Source organism: Meles meles, chromosome 16, assembly GCF_922984935.1.
Source record: "Meles meles chromosome 16, mMelMel3.1 paternal haplotype, whole genome shotgun sequence".
Classification (NCBI taxonomy): Eukaryota; Metazoa; Chordata; class Mammalia; order Carnivora; family Mustelidae; genus Meles; species Meles meles.
Genome location: NC_060081.1, coordinates 19,005,149 through 19,022,887, shown reverse-complemented (window position 1 = coordinate 19,022,887; position 17,739 = coordinate 19,005,149). Strand labels below are relative to the sequence as shown.

Sequence of the window (17,739 nt, the reverse complement as noted above, 5' to 3'; positions counted from 1 at the left end):
TAAAAACCAAAAATCAAATGTTGCAAAGGTTCTTTTACTAAAGGGGACGATTCTGGTTAGTGTGGGCCAATCTGACTTTGTGTCAAATAATATTTATTGCAGCAATGATTTTAATTCCAAATCTTGGTAACCCTTTAAGAGCATTGAGGGGAAATAATTTAAGCTATTTCTTTAAAAACAAAGGACCTCAAAGCAGGAATTTGACAAGTTGGTAGAAATGGTAGGAATCTGTCCCTTGCATTTTATAAATCACTGTGGAAAGACAATCCTGCTGCCACTATGCATGGGCAGATAATAACATTCACCTCAGCATTCTTCATCTGTAGAATAGGATAATGGCCTGTTTTGCTGGCCTTCAAAAAAATTTCTAGGTGTCATAGTTACGGTATTTGGGGGTTTTCCTCATTTGATGCCTCGTAAGTGCATTAATGTTCACATGGTGCCTCATATAAAAAGCCAGGGGCCTTTAGACTCTCCCTTCTGGCATTTTATAACACTGGATGGGACACCGTGTCCAAGAAATGAGGCAATAGGCCAAGAGAATCAAGTTCATAAATGGATCTTAGCTATGTATATTTAATGCTGACCAAATCATATACTGGCGTGTTCTGAAAGTGGATGATATGGTAGACAGAAAGGTCCTATTAATATTAATTTGCAAACCTCTCCATGCACAGGGTAGGCATTTCAGTGACACAGCATGCTGGATCCAGACTCAGGCGAAGGAAAGTGGTCATATTGGTCATCTGTAGGGAGCAAACTGCATGAAGCAGCCTTTAAGAGATGGTGTAGAGGTCAGAGTGGAATAATATAGTCTAGATGTATAGCCTCAGACTTCAGTGAAATAATGCCTTTGCTTATATCCTTGAGTCCCTAGCACAGTGCAGTTGGTTATGATTATGTGTATTTTCTCTTCATGTGCTACTGAGGGCCATTCGTTACAGCTCTAAAGTGATGCCGTGGGAGCACCGGCAGGGCCTCCCTGATGGGTGGGGACACCTGGCTTATAACCCACCCCAAGAGAAACCTTTAATATAGTCTCTCTGGGGTAGTGTTGAGTAAATTACAGACAGACTTTTATCCTCTCAACCACTCTTCATATGACCTCCTTTGGGCACAATTACATGCATATAGATGTTTGGTGCATTTCAGTCCCAGCTGTAGTTTTTCTCCTTAGTCTGTTTGCTTGCCATTTTGGTTCTTTTTTGCAAAGATGACGCACCTGAATGGATAGATTATTATTTCTGTTTCAGATTTGGAGGTTTTCTTTTTGTTTCTTTAAAAAAAATAATTAGGGAAATACATTACTTTAGTATCCTACTGCCTTTCCCCCTATTGGCCATGCCCTTTGAAAATGAGAAATGGGCTTAAATTGACTGGGGTTATGGTAGTTGCAAGGGGAATCAAAGAGAAAGGGTTAGCATAGGCCTCTGATGGGAGTGGATCTCTTATCTTAGAGCCCATTATATGCCAGATATGGTGGCCAGAGCTTAATGTACTTTATGCATTTTATTTCTAGCCTGCCTATTTTAAAAAGAACATTGGAATCCTACAATAATCGTAGGAAGCTTTCTCAAGGAAATTTACAGTAATGAAGTGGTAGCAGAGAAATGAAAGCCTAACTCTGCCAGAATCCCAAATTCATTTCTTTCAGTACGTTGTCTTATTTCTTACAAAGGAGGGAGACAGAATTCTTTGTTTCCTGATTTAAATTTAAATTTAAATTTAAAACGGACCTAATTTTGGAAGAGCTGGCATGCGTTAATGAAGGCTAGTGCCTTTGCATGGTCCACCCTCTGGACACAAAACAATTGATTAGTTGTTAGGTCCTGATTCTCTAATCCCTAGTAAGGGAAACTCACGTTCTGTGTAAAGCAAGTACTGAATGAATTCACAACTCTAAGCTTTTATGCCACTGTCAAACTGCTAAATTCTGAGAATACTCCTGTGGTCTTGAGTTCAGGCACAGAGGGAAATACTTCTATATTACATAAATATCTGGAGTGGTTTTTTTCCATAGGCCCATGGATTTTCTTCATCTGTAAGGATCCTAAGTTACCAGGTACTCAGAAGACCTTTCCCTCCCCCACACCTCACCTAACACATTCCCAGCACAGTGCTGTTTACCTTTTTAAAGAATGAAAGTTGGGGGCGGGGGGGGGCATTCTTGTGATATTTTCTCTTATCCTTTGGTTCTGTCAGCAAGAAATTTACTTTAGTAATTTGGAAATAACCCCACTGCAAGAAGAGTAATCAGGTATGTGTTTCCAGTTTTGAGGGCTTCCTGGGTGCTAAGGATGATAGATGATCTTTGTGTCCCTTATATAGAAAGCACCGGAAGGTTACTTAATACTTTGTTCCCTTAAGTTCTCCTCTTTGTTCTTGGATTTAAGGAAATCATAATTTGGTTTCATGATTGTGTTAACCAGTCAGTCATGGGAGTTGTTTTGATACTATGCTAATAAATTAATTTTCTATCTTCAATATAGGGAACACAAAGTCCAGTTGTATTTTATTACCATATTTATTGTTTTATTTACCACTCATATGTACTGCACCGTTTTTTGCATCTTTGTTATTTTTCATGATAAACATGTGAAGTGGGCACCACTGTTCCCCTCTTAGACAGGAGGCTGAGGCACTGTTGTTACCTTATACAGACAAGGGGACATGAAGTGTGGACACAGTGTTGATGCTGGAGTCCATGCTCTGTTTCACTGTCCTTTAGCTTTAGGATCCTGCCAATGCCCATGACATGGACAGCTCAGTTTCCAAAAAGGCTGAGGTTACAGATCCAAAACACACATAGACAAAAATTTTAAATAAGTGATTCAGGAATGCATATTATCAAAAGATACTAAGTCTTGGACAGACAGGTAGTAAAAAAAAAATGGCAGTAGAATCAGAAATATGGGAGACCATATAATGTTCATAAATTACCACTTTCGTGACACACAGTTGTGTTCTACTCTGCATCTCTGGGGTGGAGCTTCTGTAGAGGTCGAATGGCTTCTTAGATCATTTTGTGCGCTGTATGGGAACATAGATACAGGGCAGCATTTTCTTGCAGGACTGTGGATTACTCAACTGTGAATATAGGAAGGGTGCCAGATTGTTCAGTAGGCTGTGTGATGGTGTTGGGGAAGGTGTGGTGATGGAGTACTGAAGCCACAGTTGAGGGGACAGTTCAGATCTGCAGAGACTGACTGATGGAAAAGCATATGGTGGAATGGTAGCTGGGAAATAGCTGACAGGGCAGGAGGCAGTTCCTTGGGCCATGGACCAATGTGGGACAAGCCTGCTCACCTCAGAAGCAGAATTTGAGACTGTCTAAACTGCAGGTGTAAGTACCCCTACTTGCATGGAAGCACTTTTGAAGAACAGGAAGGTAATTCACTTTGGGAGGGGGTTGGTGGTGCCTGTGGGTCGGTGAGAGTTGCAATGAGATTCCTGGCCCGTGGATTTTATTTGTTCTGGTTACCTCTATGTTACGTTGTTGTGTAGTTCCTACTCATGAACTCCTGGGCCATTGAAGGACTCGGTATCACCGTGACCTCATACAGTTGAGATGTAATTTTCATGGAGTCATTTTCATGGAGTTGTTTTGTCCTAGATGTAACTTGAGTTCATGGGTAAGCTTTCTAGACTAAATGGAGAGCTTTCCTCAGGTTTCAAGTTCTAAAGTTCATAACTCTTCAAAATGAGACCACAAGAGAGGCAGGCTCTTGGGAGCTATGGGGATGTTCTTTCTGTTTTACATTTGTTGAGAAAGGACTCTTGTCCACAAAGTCCTGAAGTACATCAAGCTTCAGGAGATCTGGGTAGCTCTGTGTTACTCGCCTGAGAAATGGCCAGCAGAGCACTGCAAAGAGTGGATGGAGGGACACAGAGCTGACAGGAATTAAAACTAGTCCTGTTCATCTGGGTGTGAGATTGACCTGACATTGGTTTGAAATGCCCAGGGATAGAAATAATGAGTTTTAGGTCCTAGGTCAGGAGTTAGACTATCACTGCATCATCCCTATCTCTTTTACACTTCCTTATTCTGGGTGATTATTCTCCCAACTTCCCTATCTTGGGACTGCAGGAAAGCTTCAAAGAAGATTCTCAGGTAACTTTTTTGTAAAATCGAGTAATCAGTCTTGGGAGTACACTAGGGAAAAATGGCTACTATCCATTTCTGAAAATAAAGGTCAAGAGACTTTTTTGGGTCATTTCACTCATGTAGAATGTTAAGAAAGAAAATGTGATCAAATTGATGTGTAGAAGAAAATATTATTTAAGTAGCTTAGGTTGAGAGGTAATGATAAGTAAATTGAACCTGAGAAAGAAAGGAATTGATACTTTATCAAAACTCATTGGCTCTACCACTTCTTTTGTTTATTAAGTGGAGTTCATTGGCATTACAACCCATATTGTTCTACTGGAGGTCATGGGACTATTTCATCATTACTTTGGGAAAAAATACAAAAGAAATGATACATGTAATGATTTATTGAAACTTCAACCATTCTTTTCTAATGATCATGGAAAAACAACGGTGTCAATTTTCTTCTTTTCTCTGTTTTTCAGGGTCGACATGTTAAAACAGGTCAGCTGGCGGCTATCAAAGTTATGGATGTCACTGAGGTAAGGTTGGGTCACAAATAATTTTAAAGAAATCATTCTATAAAAGCAAGATCCTCTTGTCCTTCCAACCCCTAGTGTAATGGTATTGTCCTATTTGTAGCATATATCTTGAACAAATCCCCCCCCCCCCCCCGCCCCGTGACATGGCGGGTTCATAAGGTCCAGCAGACTAGTTGGCTTAAATTGTTGCAGATGGTCCCCAAGTAACTAGGAATCAGTAGCATTTTCTTTAAATAAAAATAATAAAAAAAACAAAAACAAAAAAACCCGAGTGATGTCATTCTTGGCAACTTAATGGGCCATAATTGGAAACATCTTCTCTAATGGAAAAGAAAAGATTTGAGAAGGGATCGTGGAGGTCACATGAATAGGGAGATAGAGGGTTGTGGGATGGGGAAAAGCTTCTCTAGGGTATTAGGCCACATTTGGGCCATTTCTTTTATTTTTAATATGGGGAAAGAAAACAGACCCAGCCAAGTTCCCAGAGGTTTGAAAACAGAAACATCTGTTAGAATGCTGAGCAGATTGTTGGCAAAATTTAGTAGCAAAAAATAGTTCTTGAAATGGTCACATGAGGATTTACTCTGTAGCTTTAGATGGGAAAGAGGAGAGATTAATTTACACAAAAGTAAGTGTATATGTTCCTGTGAGTGTACATACATGCTCAAGTCCATACTTAGACTTTTTAAAGAGGACTATGGACTGTAGTGAACCAAATCCATCTTACTATAAATTTTATCTGAAAACTTATCATTCTCTTGGTTTCTTCTAACTTGCCTAATTATGAATAAGATTTACCATCATATATCACAGATTTTAGAGAGAGGTAGCAGCCATGGGGATCTAGGATATCTTTTTTAAAATTTATTTTTACTTCTTTTTGAGAGAGAGAGCATGCATGCGAGGACACGTGTGCAGGGACGAGGGAAGGGAACAGAGGGAGAGGGTGAGAATCTCAAGTAGGGGCTTGATCTCAATGATCTTGAGAACATGACCTAAGCCAAAATCAATAGTTGGACACTTAGCTGCCTGAGCCACCCGGTCGCCCTGATTTGGGTTATCTTTATATCAAGCCATAGTCTCCCCACATCTGGGGTTGGTCTAGGGAAATAGTGGCTAAACCATCAGGTGTGCAGTTGAGCATTCTAGAGAAGTTTCTTTCTCCGTCCTTTTCTCTCCTTGGTCTCTAAGAACATGCTCATCTCCAGTGTGCATGTTTGTTAGTAAGAATTAGAAAACATTGTTACATGTGGACTATGGGACAAATGATAGAACTTTTTATAAATATTTGAAGATGGGACATTTTATGAGATGGCTGCTCTCTTTTTTCTGCCAGAGAGAATACTGGAGACTTTATAATGAAAAGGTACCCATTGCTTGGTCGAGTGGCCTAAAGGTTCTTGTAATCTACTGTGGTAAAGGACTCTTCTTTCGCCTTATAGTGACCCTATCTTGGTGTACAACTTGGGGAAACTAGATGCTTTCCAGCTAAATGTTATTTTTAAGATTATTTTAAAGAGTGGTGAAGGAACAAAAATTTTAATTGTGATTTAAATATAATAGTTAAGTTATTTCTGAAGTGCCCTCTGTGAATGGAATGATGGATGGCATCTTCCTCTCAAGCCTCCATTCTTGCCACTGGGCATGGTGCTGGTGCCACAGTAGGAAAAGGTGTAGCTGGAGCCAGTGTTCTTTGGCATTTATTGACACACTTCCTGACTTGTTCGTTAGCAGACTGGGCATCATTCTGAATGTAAGCTTTAGGAATTTTATGAAGCTTTTGGAAGTTCTGAGAGTTACATTTTTTTTTTCCCTTTCCTTCTTAACGGATGGATTGAGAGCAAGAGGGAGAGTATGAGTGCACAGGTGAGTGGGGTGGAGTGGGGGCAGAGAGGAAGTACAGAGGTTGAGAGAACCTCAAGCAGACTCCCTGCTGAGTGTGGAGCCACTGCAGAGCTTGATCCCATGACCCTGGGACCATGACCTGAGCCCAAATCAAGAGTCAGACGCTTAACCAACTAAACCACCCAGGCACCCAGAGAATTGCATTTCTTTTCTCGCTTCAGCCTGTGCTGCCCTGGCTGACAGAGCTTTTGTCACCAGCCAGCTGTGCTCCCTTCCACATCTCAAATGGAATCTGAATGAGGTTTGTCTTCTCCAGAGCAACCCTCTTCCCCTAAGCCCGGCTCTGATGGTAACTGTGAAGTATATAATCACAGCTTAAAAAAAAGCGTAAAATATAGGAAAATATTTTTTAAAAATTAAATCTTTATAGTGCTACATTGCAGTAACCACTGTTGGTGTTTTGGTTTATATACTAGTCATATATGAGCATAGCTACGAAATACATATCTATGCGTGTGATAGATGCTTCTGTATTACATGTTTGTTGAGTTGTATACAAAAGGTATTTCCTTGCCTGCAAAATCAGGCACTGTTGGACAAATGCATTTTCAGGACTCCTTTAAAAATAATTATGCAAAGCCCATGTGTTCAGGTAAAATGATAACCAAATGGTGAGTCTTCAGAACGAATACAAACCCAATCAGCCGTTTACCATTTGGTCTCTCAATGTTTCTTGTGAGCTGTTTTCATACAGTGACTCTCTATAGAGTGACCTCTGTGCAACAGCTTGGGGCACAGTCAGGGCTCAGAGCAAGTGTCAGTTATGGAAAGATGGTATCAGGCAGCTGGCACCCTGGAAAACTTTGCCTTGCCATCCCTCACATCAAGGATCTCCCTGCTCTTGTCAAGTTTTAGGCATTGCCCTAAGGGGGATCTGGGAGCAATCTGGCATGAGGGGAAATTTGAAGGAAATTTCTGGTTTCAGCTCCAGCAGAAGAGGCTGTTGGAGTGGTCCTGTCGATGAGAGAAGGATTCTGTATAGTTCCTGAATTCTACTCACTTTCTTCTCAGGAGCAAAAAGTATGAATGCTATTTCCGGGGTGTGTGGGGGTGGGGATCATGGACATGTCCTGACTCTTGAGCCTCTTCCTCAGGTGAAATTGAGAGGCAGTTACCAGCCTCCTAGTTATTTCTCAGGCTCAGAAGGCCAGAAAAGCAGCAGACATGGGGAGGTAAATGGCGTGGCTGCTCTTCTCCTCAGCTGTCAGCTGTTGGCATCCCTGAATGAATGTGCTGTATAGGCTGGCTGCACTAAGTCCTCATCACTTCTGTACATGATTTTGTGATCCTGGAAAACGGAGCAAGCTGAAAATTCGTATTTCACCCTGGGTGGAAGTAAAGGTACTACGTAGGGAAGTGGGGAGTCTAGACTGGAGGTGTTTATTTGCAAGAGATGTAGAGATCTCTGTATATCTTCTCCAACTTCCACAGTTTTAAGAATTGACTGTCTTTAGGATTGTGAAGAGCTCTTTTTAAAGAAAGCTTGTCATTTATCAGATTGGTTGTGGGAAGGGGTAAGGAGCAGGTTAAGGATACGTTCAATCTGAAGAAAACCAGGACATGAAATCTATAATATGGTGCTTTTGTTTTTGAAATGATTATAGATTCAAAGAATTTGTAGAGAATTATATGGGGGTGGGGTCTTATGTACCAGCACCCAGTTTTCTGCAGTGGTAACATCTTCATAACTGAGACCTTTGCCCAAAACCAGGCAAGGCAAACAGTTGCTCTTACAAGTGAAGGATTTGACCCGTACTCCGATGTTCAATTACAGCAAATGAGCCCACACCATTGTGCAACATCTGCCAGCCTGGCTTCAGAACAGGGCAGGCCACCGGCGCTTGGTGCTGATACAGTCCATAGGGCTTGTTCAGATTTCCCCAGTTGGATGTGCACTCATGTGTATATATGTTCTTGATGTGTTTTTAGGGAAACGAAGTGATTGTTTGAATTCTTGATAAGCTCCTTCCTTTTAGTCCTTGTGTCTTAATATGAGGGGCTGATAGTTTGTTTCTTACAGTTTTGGGGTATCCCGTTACTTTGAGTTAGTTAATGCTCTAGAAGGTAGGAAGGTCAATTAGCCAGATGAATAATTCTCAACTTGGGGTCCAAAAGCTCTCAGAGTAAGGTTTATCTCTGAGAATTATATTTAATGTTTTCATTTTAATAATTTAATAATTATTAAATAATTTTATAATTTTTTACTATGAAAATATTCATAATTACGTAACTGTTGAAGGAATGAACACGCTCTATCCTTTGCTTAGATTCAACAGTTGCTAACATTTTGTATATATGTCATATGTGTACTGTTGTAGCACCATCTTGACCCTGCCCTTGTATGAGTGTGCTTCTCTTAAAATACAGTCTTCCACATAATCATAATACCATCTTAAAAGAATTAATTAATGCTTACAGAATTTCGCCTGATGTTCAGTCCTATTCAGATATCCTCAAAAGTGCCAGGGTTTGTGTATTACATTTGGTTATCTTTTGACTCCCTTTTTGTCTAGATTAGTTCCTCTTTGTCCTCCTGGCCCCTCCCATTCTTTTCTTTTTCTTCTCTTCTCTTTCATTTTTAAGAAATTGACTTTTGGAAGAATCTACCCAGTTGTTTTGTAAAATATCCCACATACTGGATTTGCCTGTTTCCTTGTGTTGTGCTTTAACTGGTTTCTCCTACATTTCCTGGAAATTGCAAATTGTGTTGGGAGCATTGATTAGACTCTTGATTAGACTGTGTGTGTGTGTGTGTGTGTGTGTGTGTGTTGGCAAGAATGCCTCATTCGTGGTATTAGATCCCTCCCATTGCATCACATCAGGAGGCACAGCCTTTCCAGTTGTCTATTAGTGAAGCCAAGTCCAAGTTCAATCTTCTATTAAAGAGGGAGCTGCCAGAGCTCTCCTCTCTCAGGATACACTGTTAGCTTTGCATTTTGTAAATAATCTCCAGGGCGATACTTTGGCACTGTGTGAATATTCTGTTCAACAACTTTTTAACTAACTGTTTTGGCATTCATTTGGTTATTCTTCCCTGATTTAGTTATTGCAGTGAAATAATGACTTTTCGTTTCTGTCCTCTTTATTAGTTAGCATTGGTCTATAAAGAAGAATTTCCTTATCTATTTCCACCATTCTTTGTTTTCTCTCTTTTTCTGGATGTTGGTATATACATGGGCAATTATATTTATTCAATGTGTTCCCATCAATTAAAGCTATTACTACTTACTTAATCAAATTGTACCTCATCTGGCTGTGGGAGCTAATCCATGCTTTTTCACAGGACTCCTTTAGTTTTGAGTACTTACATGTTTCTGGTACAAGTAGGTATTTGAAGCTGACTGGCCAGAATTTGGAATCTCTTCCTCTCAGGAGACTTATTAATTCCTTTTAGTGGGAAGTATATTTAGAAACCAACACCTGAATGCTTCTCCTCTGAAATTTTTAGTCCTTTAGACTATACCTCTTAAGGATTTATAGTCAATGCTATGCTCAGAAGTTATTTGAAATAATTCCCTTCTCTCACAGTTCATAAATTTGTTACGTAGCTCAGTTCAGTTTCTGCTGAGTCATAGGGCTTGCTTCTTCTCCGGATTAAATTTAATTTTCAAATGTGTAAATTATTTGCATTGTTCAACATCAAAACTGTATAAAAAGATACGCATTTTGGTAAACAGTTTTTAAAAAGCTTAGTCTAGATCATCTGGGTAATGGACCACCTCACATCAAGTACTGCCATGCAGTTTCAGTGCCCTGATTTGTGTTTGTCATTGTTTTGGGCTACGTAGGGCTAAACATTTCTTGGGGTATTGCAGAGAGAACAAAGGCAAACTTAGTATGCGGTGTTTCATGTCAAACTGAGATGAAGTGGTGCTCTGTGGAATGATGTTTTACTGCAGTTCATCACCACAGAATAGAGAGTTCCACTCCAGTCTTCTGGCCAGTCCCATAGTCTTTCCTCCACTTGGCCCTTCTGGCATGGGATGGGGTTAAAGTAGTAGATTCTCAAAGTATAGTTTCTGGACCTGCACCAATGAGTACCTGAGAACCTGTTAGAACTGTAGTGTCTCAGGTTCCACCCAGACTGCTGCATCAGAAATTCTGGGTTGGGTCTAGGGCCCAGCAGTCTGGGTTATAACAAGCCCTCCTGGGGACTCTGCTGTACATTCAAGTTAAAAAACCCCTATTTTAATGGAACCTTAGGGATAAAAGCCTCATATCTACGAGTGAAGAATTCTAGCTCAGAGACACTGATGAGCCTTTGAAAGTGTTAACAGTTTCAAACATAAGGTTCTAAGTAGATTTGATCTGGACCTTAAAGATTGGATTAGTCTTGACCAATTTTCTCCTTTCTAAAGTTTGTTTTTAGCAGATCAGCCAGAGCAGACTTTTTTAAATCTTAGGATCAAAATGTTTGTGGTTGGTAATCATGACATATTCCTTGGAGGAAAGGAAGATGTTAGGCCCAATGTTCGTTGGGGTGCAGGAGGCCAGCCAGTACATTTTATTGAGTACCCTTCATATTCCTTGCACTGTGTTCCTAGGATTGTAAGAATAAAAGTTATGTAAAAACATGGCCTTGCCTAGAACAGTTAGTAAAAACCTAGCCTCTGCCCATCATCAGATTGGAGGGGCAGGAGCCACAGAGGGTTCCAATGCTAAGCAATATAGATCACATCTGGTAGAGCAGTGTTTGAGCACCATCTGAGTTAGGTCCATGGAAGAGGAGGGGGACAAATTTCTTGTTCTTAAGGAGCTCATGCTCTGATGGTAGGGAGCAAAACAGACTTACTCTAGTGACAAAGCAAGGCCCTGTCAGGCTTCACAGTTTTATCTCCTTTCAGTTGAAGGGGAGCAAAATATAATGAATGTGCTGTTCTTGTCTAGACTGAAAATAAGAACAAAAGGAAAGTGGGGAGAGATCTCTGTGGATTGTGTGACCTATTGTTCCATTCTATTATTCTTAGGAGTCCAGTTAAATGCTGCAGGCCTTATAGCTTGGTACTGGCCTCTTCCATTTCAGGCAACTGCTGACACTTTGTCCAGCAAGTGCCTGCCCATGGCTCTGGCCCACTCACTGTAGCATAATTGAGGGCTGTCAGGAGAAGCTGGTTGTGTATCCTTGAGACCATGTGCAGCTGTCAGCTTTGATGGCAGTTGTGCATCCTCCCCTGCCTCAGATAGTCTTTCTTTCTTTGGTTTCTGGTTTTTTTTTGTTTTGTTTTGTTTTTACCTTTCTTTCTTTCCTTCCTTCCTTCCTTTTTTAAAGATTTTTATTTATTTGACAGACAGAGATCACAAGTAGGCAGAGAGAGAGGAGGAAGCAGACTCCCTGCCAAGGAGAGAGCCCGATGCGAGGCTTGATCCCAGGATCCTGGGATCATGATACAAGCCGAAGGTAGAGGCTTTAACCCACTGAGGCACCCAGGTGCCCTTTTTAAAAACAAAACAAAAACAAAAACAAAAAACTACCTTCTCTCTCTTTGCTACCAAGAGAGAAACTGGGATGCCAAATTTCCTCTCTGGCATTTTCTTACCTTTGATAACTTCTAACTTAATTTAAGTGATCTTAATCTTAGATTGCAATTCCTAATTAGGAACATTTTCCTTAGTCAGTTTTTTTATAGATAAAGATCACAAGTTGTACGAGTTGTACCTCTTCTTCTTCTTGTTATTATTTTAATATTGGTAGAAGTCCTTGAAAAACTCTTAAATTGATTTAATTTTGATTAAAAATTATGACTGATTTTGAGAACTGGTAATTGTACTGTATCCTCAAAAAATATAACAGTATTTCTCAGCCTTATTTTCATCATCAGCTCCCTAAGAAGCCTTTGAAGATATTTTTTCCTAATCACTCCTTATGAAATTTTAAAATGTCTGTGTATCTGTTCATGTACTGTATGTATATCTTTATGCTCTATATATAAAAAGTGATTTTTTTCCCTCCACCTCCCAAACCCACTTTTCTTCCCTGTCGGGGAGGAGGATGATATCATTCCAATTGAGAATACCTGATATAGCATAAGATAAATATACGACCTTATACAAATGAGTCAGGGTAAGGATTATGCTATTTCTAATATTTTTTTTTTAAAGATTTTATTTATTTATTTGACAGACAGAGATCACAAGTAGGCAGAGAGGCAGGCAGAGAGAGGAGGAAGCAGGCTCCCCGTGGAGCAGAGAGCCTGATGCGGGGCTCGATCCCAGGACCCTGAGATCACGACCCGAGCCGAAGGCAGCGGCTCAATCCACTGAGCCACCCAGGCGCTCCTCTAATATTTTCTTTTTAAAAAAAAAATTTACTAGATACTAGAATTCATCTAAAGTGATGAAGAAGATCTATTGGCTGGGCAAGTGTAGAGTGCATGAAGTGAACTAATATATATTTTTAAGGACTTGTGCCAGCCATCACATAGGGTATGGTACAGGCACTTGCTTGAATTCACACAGCAGACTTTGAGACAGATGGCATCATCTGTCTTTTTAGAAAGGAAGAACAAAAAGCTGGAACTCATTCCCAAGCTTTTCTGATTGTAAAGCTTGATCCTCTTTCTTCTGAATCCATCTATCCTTCTTTCCCCAAGTAATATGAAGGGTGAAGGTTGAACTTCTCAAGAAATAGATACCGGTTAAAGTGTTTTAAAAATAACTATGCTGCTGGTGATATGATAGTGAATTATTTTAAAGGATTAGGGTTTGTTTGTTTGGCAGAGATAGAATATATCTCTGTTTTGGATTAGTAGAATAATTCTATTTTTGATTAATTCATTTTAACTTAAGAATTTTACTGGATTTTACATAATATAAATGTTCTTCTGTTCTTACTATTTAATAAGTAAATAAGCAAAGAAAGAGTAGCTACATAACTTCAGACATTTTATGTTTTTCATGTTGAAAAGACTTCATTTTACTTATGGATGACAACAATTGATATTCAGAAAGGCAGTCTGCCCAGAGTTTCATAGCTTGTTGCCCAAGTAGCATCCCAGTCTTCCTTTCATTACACCATGGTACCCCCTAGTTCATATTAGGAGCGTAGTATAGTGGTGTTCTGTAGTGGGTTCTAACACAGTAGCAGGTAACAAGTTGCAGTGCCTTGGAAGTTGTAGGAACTGAGATCTTTGATGAATTGTATAGGATGGTTGATTTTTGGTGGACACTTGGCGAAGCTTATAATAGATTCGCAATATTGTTTTCATTGTCTGAGAAAATTATAGTAATATATTGTTACCATAGAGGACTTTGAAAATATGATCCTGTTTTATAGCATTCTCAATCTTTGTAATAAAAAATAGTAAAAATAATCACGGATGTTATACATTAATTATAAATAATAGTAGGATCTGCTCTTTACACTTAAATTTCACTCCTCTCAGGAAATAAAATAAGAGCCCTTTAAAATTATTAGTGGTTAGAAAGACACACAGTACATTTTTGGGTTTTGCTTTTAGAATTGTCACTGAACTAATAAAAATGATCTATCTTTTTTCTCGCTTTCTTTTGAATGCAAATTTGAGGCCTATAAATATTTTTCAAGGTGAATTTATAGTTTATGAACCCTCTAGAAAGTCAGCCTCTTAATAGTTCTGTCCTGGCTTTTACCCCCAGACAGTAATAATACTTTTAGACTAGGGCCTAGAATTACATTTCATGAAGCTTCAGATTCCTCATCTGTGAGATGGATTAATAATTCCTACCTACTTCATAGGCTTTTGTCAGAATTAAAATTATATAATAGATTTAAAGTGTCTAGCATATTATTTTTTTTACACAGTAAATGAGGTTTTCTTTGTATCTTAAAGATACTAAGATAACTCATCACTTTTGCGGAAGACTTGTTATTCCCCGACTTTTGTTACTCTCCTTCTTAGATACTCAATGACCTTTCCCAGGTGGCCTCCTTCTTCCTTTCTGTGTCTTATATCCCTGAAGACTTCGGCATCAGGTGGCTTCTTGTCCCTTCTGGTTATGGGCATTACTTTCTGGTCCTTGGCAACTACTTTTGCTGGCCTGGCCCTACGAGCAATTTTCTAGTGCTGTTCTAATGACCACCTAGAGAACAGTTTCTGTACATTCATTTCATGCTTCTGTTATTCTGTACTAGATTAGAAACTCTTTTTAGGGAGCTAACTCTTAGGGTTCTTGTGGCCCATCCAGGCTTATGACAGGACCCTTCACATGGTGATGCTTAGCTTACTTTGCTGTTTCTAAAAACTGTCCTGGCAGCTTAAAGGAGAGCATCCAAAAGTGCTTTGGTCATTGACCTAAAATATACGTAGATTCCCTTTAATAAATTAGAGGCAGCTCTAATAAACGTATGTCCTAGTATACTTTTATTGTATTACTGTACTCTGTAATCATACGTTTTTCTCTGTTGCTTTGTGGGATAGTTTTAAATATTAAAAAGAAATAGAGAAGAGTACCATTCATTCTTACCAAAGATAAAACAAAGTACTAATCGCTTTGGTCAGGTGTAGTTTTGGTTCATTTGGAACTGGAAATGCCAAATGTCAACTACGGTTTGCAGGGGGGTTTTGTTTTGTTTTTTAATGCTGTTCATGAAGTTGTATTCATTCATTCACTGAAGCCATAATTGAAAACTTAATCTTTTTAAAACCTACAATTCTCAGATCTGGGGTGGAATAGAAAACTAATTATGCTCTAGAAGGAGCTATTCTTGATCTCCTGGTAAAGCAAAACTTGCTGTGAACGGATGCTCTTTGTAATCGTTAATGAGCACTCCCTTTCCAGGCAGCTTCTGCACTTTCTTAGTTTAATTCCATTGCTTCATGAATCCAAGGCATTTTTCTAAGTCAATAGTTAAATAAAACAGTCACCCAGCAAATTCTGTATAATCTAAATTGCTAGTTTTTAAATATGGGCCCTGTTCTTTTAAAAATATCTTCTTCCCTTCCCACCAGCTTTATTTTTTCTTTTTCATAAATTTTAGGGCTGTAAGTCCAAAATTTTGTTTTCCATCTTGATACTTCCCTTCCTGTTTCGATTCCCAGCAAATTTATTGGAAAAGATGTATATTGGAGGTTCTCAAGACCATTCAGGTTTGATGATTCACTAAGAGTACACAGGATTCAGCATACAGTTTTATCTTCAGCTGTGATTTATAGTATAATGGAAAAATACACAGCAAAATTAGCAAAGGGAAAAGGTGAAATGGGATGAAGTCCGAAGGAAACCAGGCACAACGTTCTGAGAGTCCTATCCCATTAGAGTCATAAAGGGCATGCTTAATTCTTCCAGCAGTAAGTTGTCAAAATACATGTGAAGTGTCGTCTGCCAGAGCAGCTCATTAGAGACTCAGTACCCAGATTTTTTATTTGGAGCCGGTCACATAAACACATCTACCTAACATGTACCAAAAATTTCAGACTCCCAGCAGGAAAGCAGGTGTTCAGCAATAAACCACGTTGTTTGTTCAAACCGTCTAGGTAGAAGCAGTGAGCCACTCTTACCAGTTCTAGGAGTGGTGGAAACCCTCCTGAAATCCAAGGGCCACTCTTGCAAGCGAACTTTCTAGGGATAGTGTTCTCAGGTCCTGGGACCAGACTCTTCTGAACTCTACATTTGTTTATCACTTGCCTTTTCGGCATCTCTAACAGGGTGTCCAATAGCCCAAACTCAGTGTATGTCCTGTGAGTTCCTAGTCTTTGGCCCATAAACCTGTTTCACCTGCAGCCTTTCCCTTTCTCATTTGGTGCAACCTTATATTTGCTCGGGCCAAAAATGCCTTGGAGTGCTTGGTGACTACTCTTCCTGTCATACAACACTCATCTCATTTGTTAGGAAATCTTGTAGTGTTCCCTTCCTCCAAACAGTAGCCAGTTTATGTCAAAATAGTCTTGGCCATTGATGGACAAATATGGAATGTGGATTATAGATATAGGAGAGTCTGTTACACTGTTTTCTCTACTTTTGTATATTTGAAACTCATAACAAACTGTAACAGTCTGTCAGTCTGTAAGGACCTGTCACACGTAGATCACACACATATCACTCAGATTTGACCCTTCTCACTATAGCCTCTACTACTACTACCACCACCCTGTACACCCCTCTTTTCTCAGCATAGGAGCCTAGTGATCCTTTACAAACAAAATCTGATTGGAATCTTTCATTGATTTCCTTCCTGAGCTCAGAGTGAAAACTCAGGCTCTTTCAGTGGCCGACAGTACTTTACCAGACTGGACTCCTGCCCTGTTCTGTCTCAGACCTCTCCTACTCCCTCCTTGCCCTCCTCCAACTACACGGGTCTGCTCTTTCTTCCTCCACCTGCCAGGGAGCTCTTGTCTGAAGACCTCCCATTTACTGTTGATGCCTTCTGCAGAATGACCTTTGTGACTGTATGGCCTACTCTCTCACCCTCATGCCCAGTGGCACCTTCTGACCCCTAATGCCCTTACCTTATTATAGGTTTTCCAGTTTCATAGCACAGTGTATGACTGGTCTATTTATTCTGCTTGGTGTACATCACTTGCCTCTATCATCGCTCCACTCATCCCTTCTCTCCCTGGAATAAAAGCTCCCTCATGGCAAGTATCTTTGCCTTTTATTTTTTTCCCCTTCGGTGATGCATCATCCCAAGCACCAGTTCAGTGCCTGGCATGTATAGAAGGCATTTCATGAATGTTTGTTGAATGAATGAATAATGTCAGTGCTAGGACACATGAGAAATCTACTAGAGTGCCCCTTCTTTTTCTTTTCTGAAGAGCCCAAAGCCTAAAGAAGTTATATATAGTTGGTTAATGGTTTTGTGTGGGTGTGTGAGTGAATGTGTATGCTTTTGTTTATGAAACTATTTTAAGATTAAACTTTTAATAATCTTTTAATTATATATCCTGAGATACCCTTTGAGATGTGGTAAAGTGGTGAAGCAGTACATTAGAAAGAACAGATTTCAATATCCTGTGCCCATTCTGTTTGAAACATTTCACCTTTTAAAATGATAACCTTAAAAGGACCTCCTCAATGCCTCCAGCCATGTTTTTCTAAATTTAATCCCAATAGCTGCTTTCCAGTTGAAATTGTTTTTATAGGCCCTGAGTATAAATTCATAGCCTAAACTAAAACGCCTGCATAATAAAACTTACTGGAATTGCTTTTTTTCTTACTCTTGTTAATGTCCAGTGAAAACCCACATTAAGAACATATAGTGTCTTAACGTTGCTATGACAATGAAAGAGC

The 17,739-nt window shown here is 39.6% G+C and overlaps 1 protein-coding gene across 50 annotated transcripts in view; it reads left to right on the top strand.

Annotated features, from left to right (window-relative positions):
• Positions 1–17,739, top strand: part of MAP4K4 (mitogen-activated protein kinase kinase kinase kinase 4) — a 189,790-nt gene that overhangs the window by 79,617 nt on the left and 92,434 nt on the right. For all 50 annotated transcript variants that reach the window (XM_045981448.1, XM_045981424.1, XM_045981431.1 and 47 more), the window contains exon 3: positions 4,573–4,629. In XM_045981448.1, the coding sequence (XP_045837404.1) occupies positions 4,573–4,629 (57 nt within the window). The remainder of the gene's footprint in view (positions 1–4,572; positions 4,630–17,739) is intronic.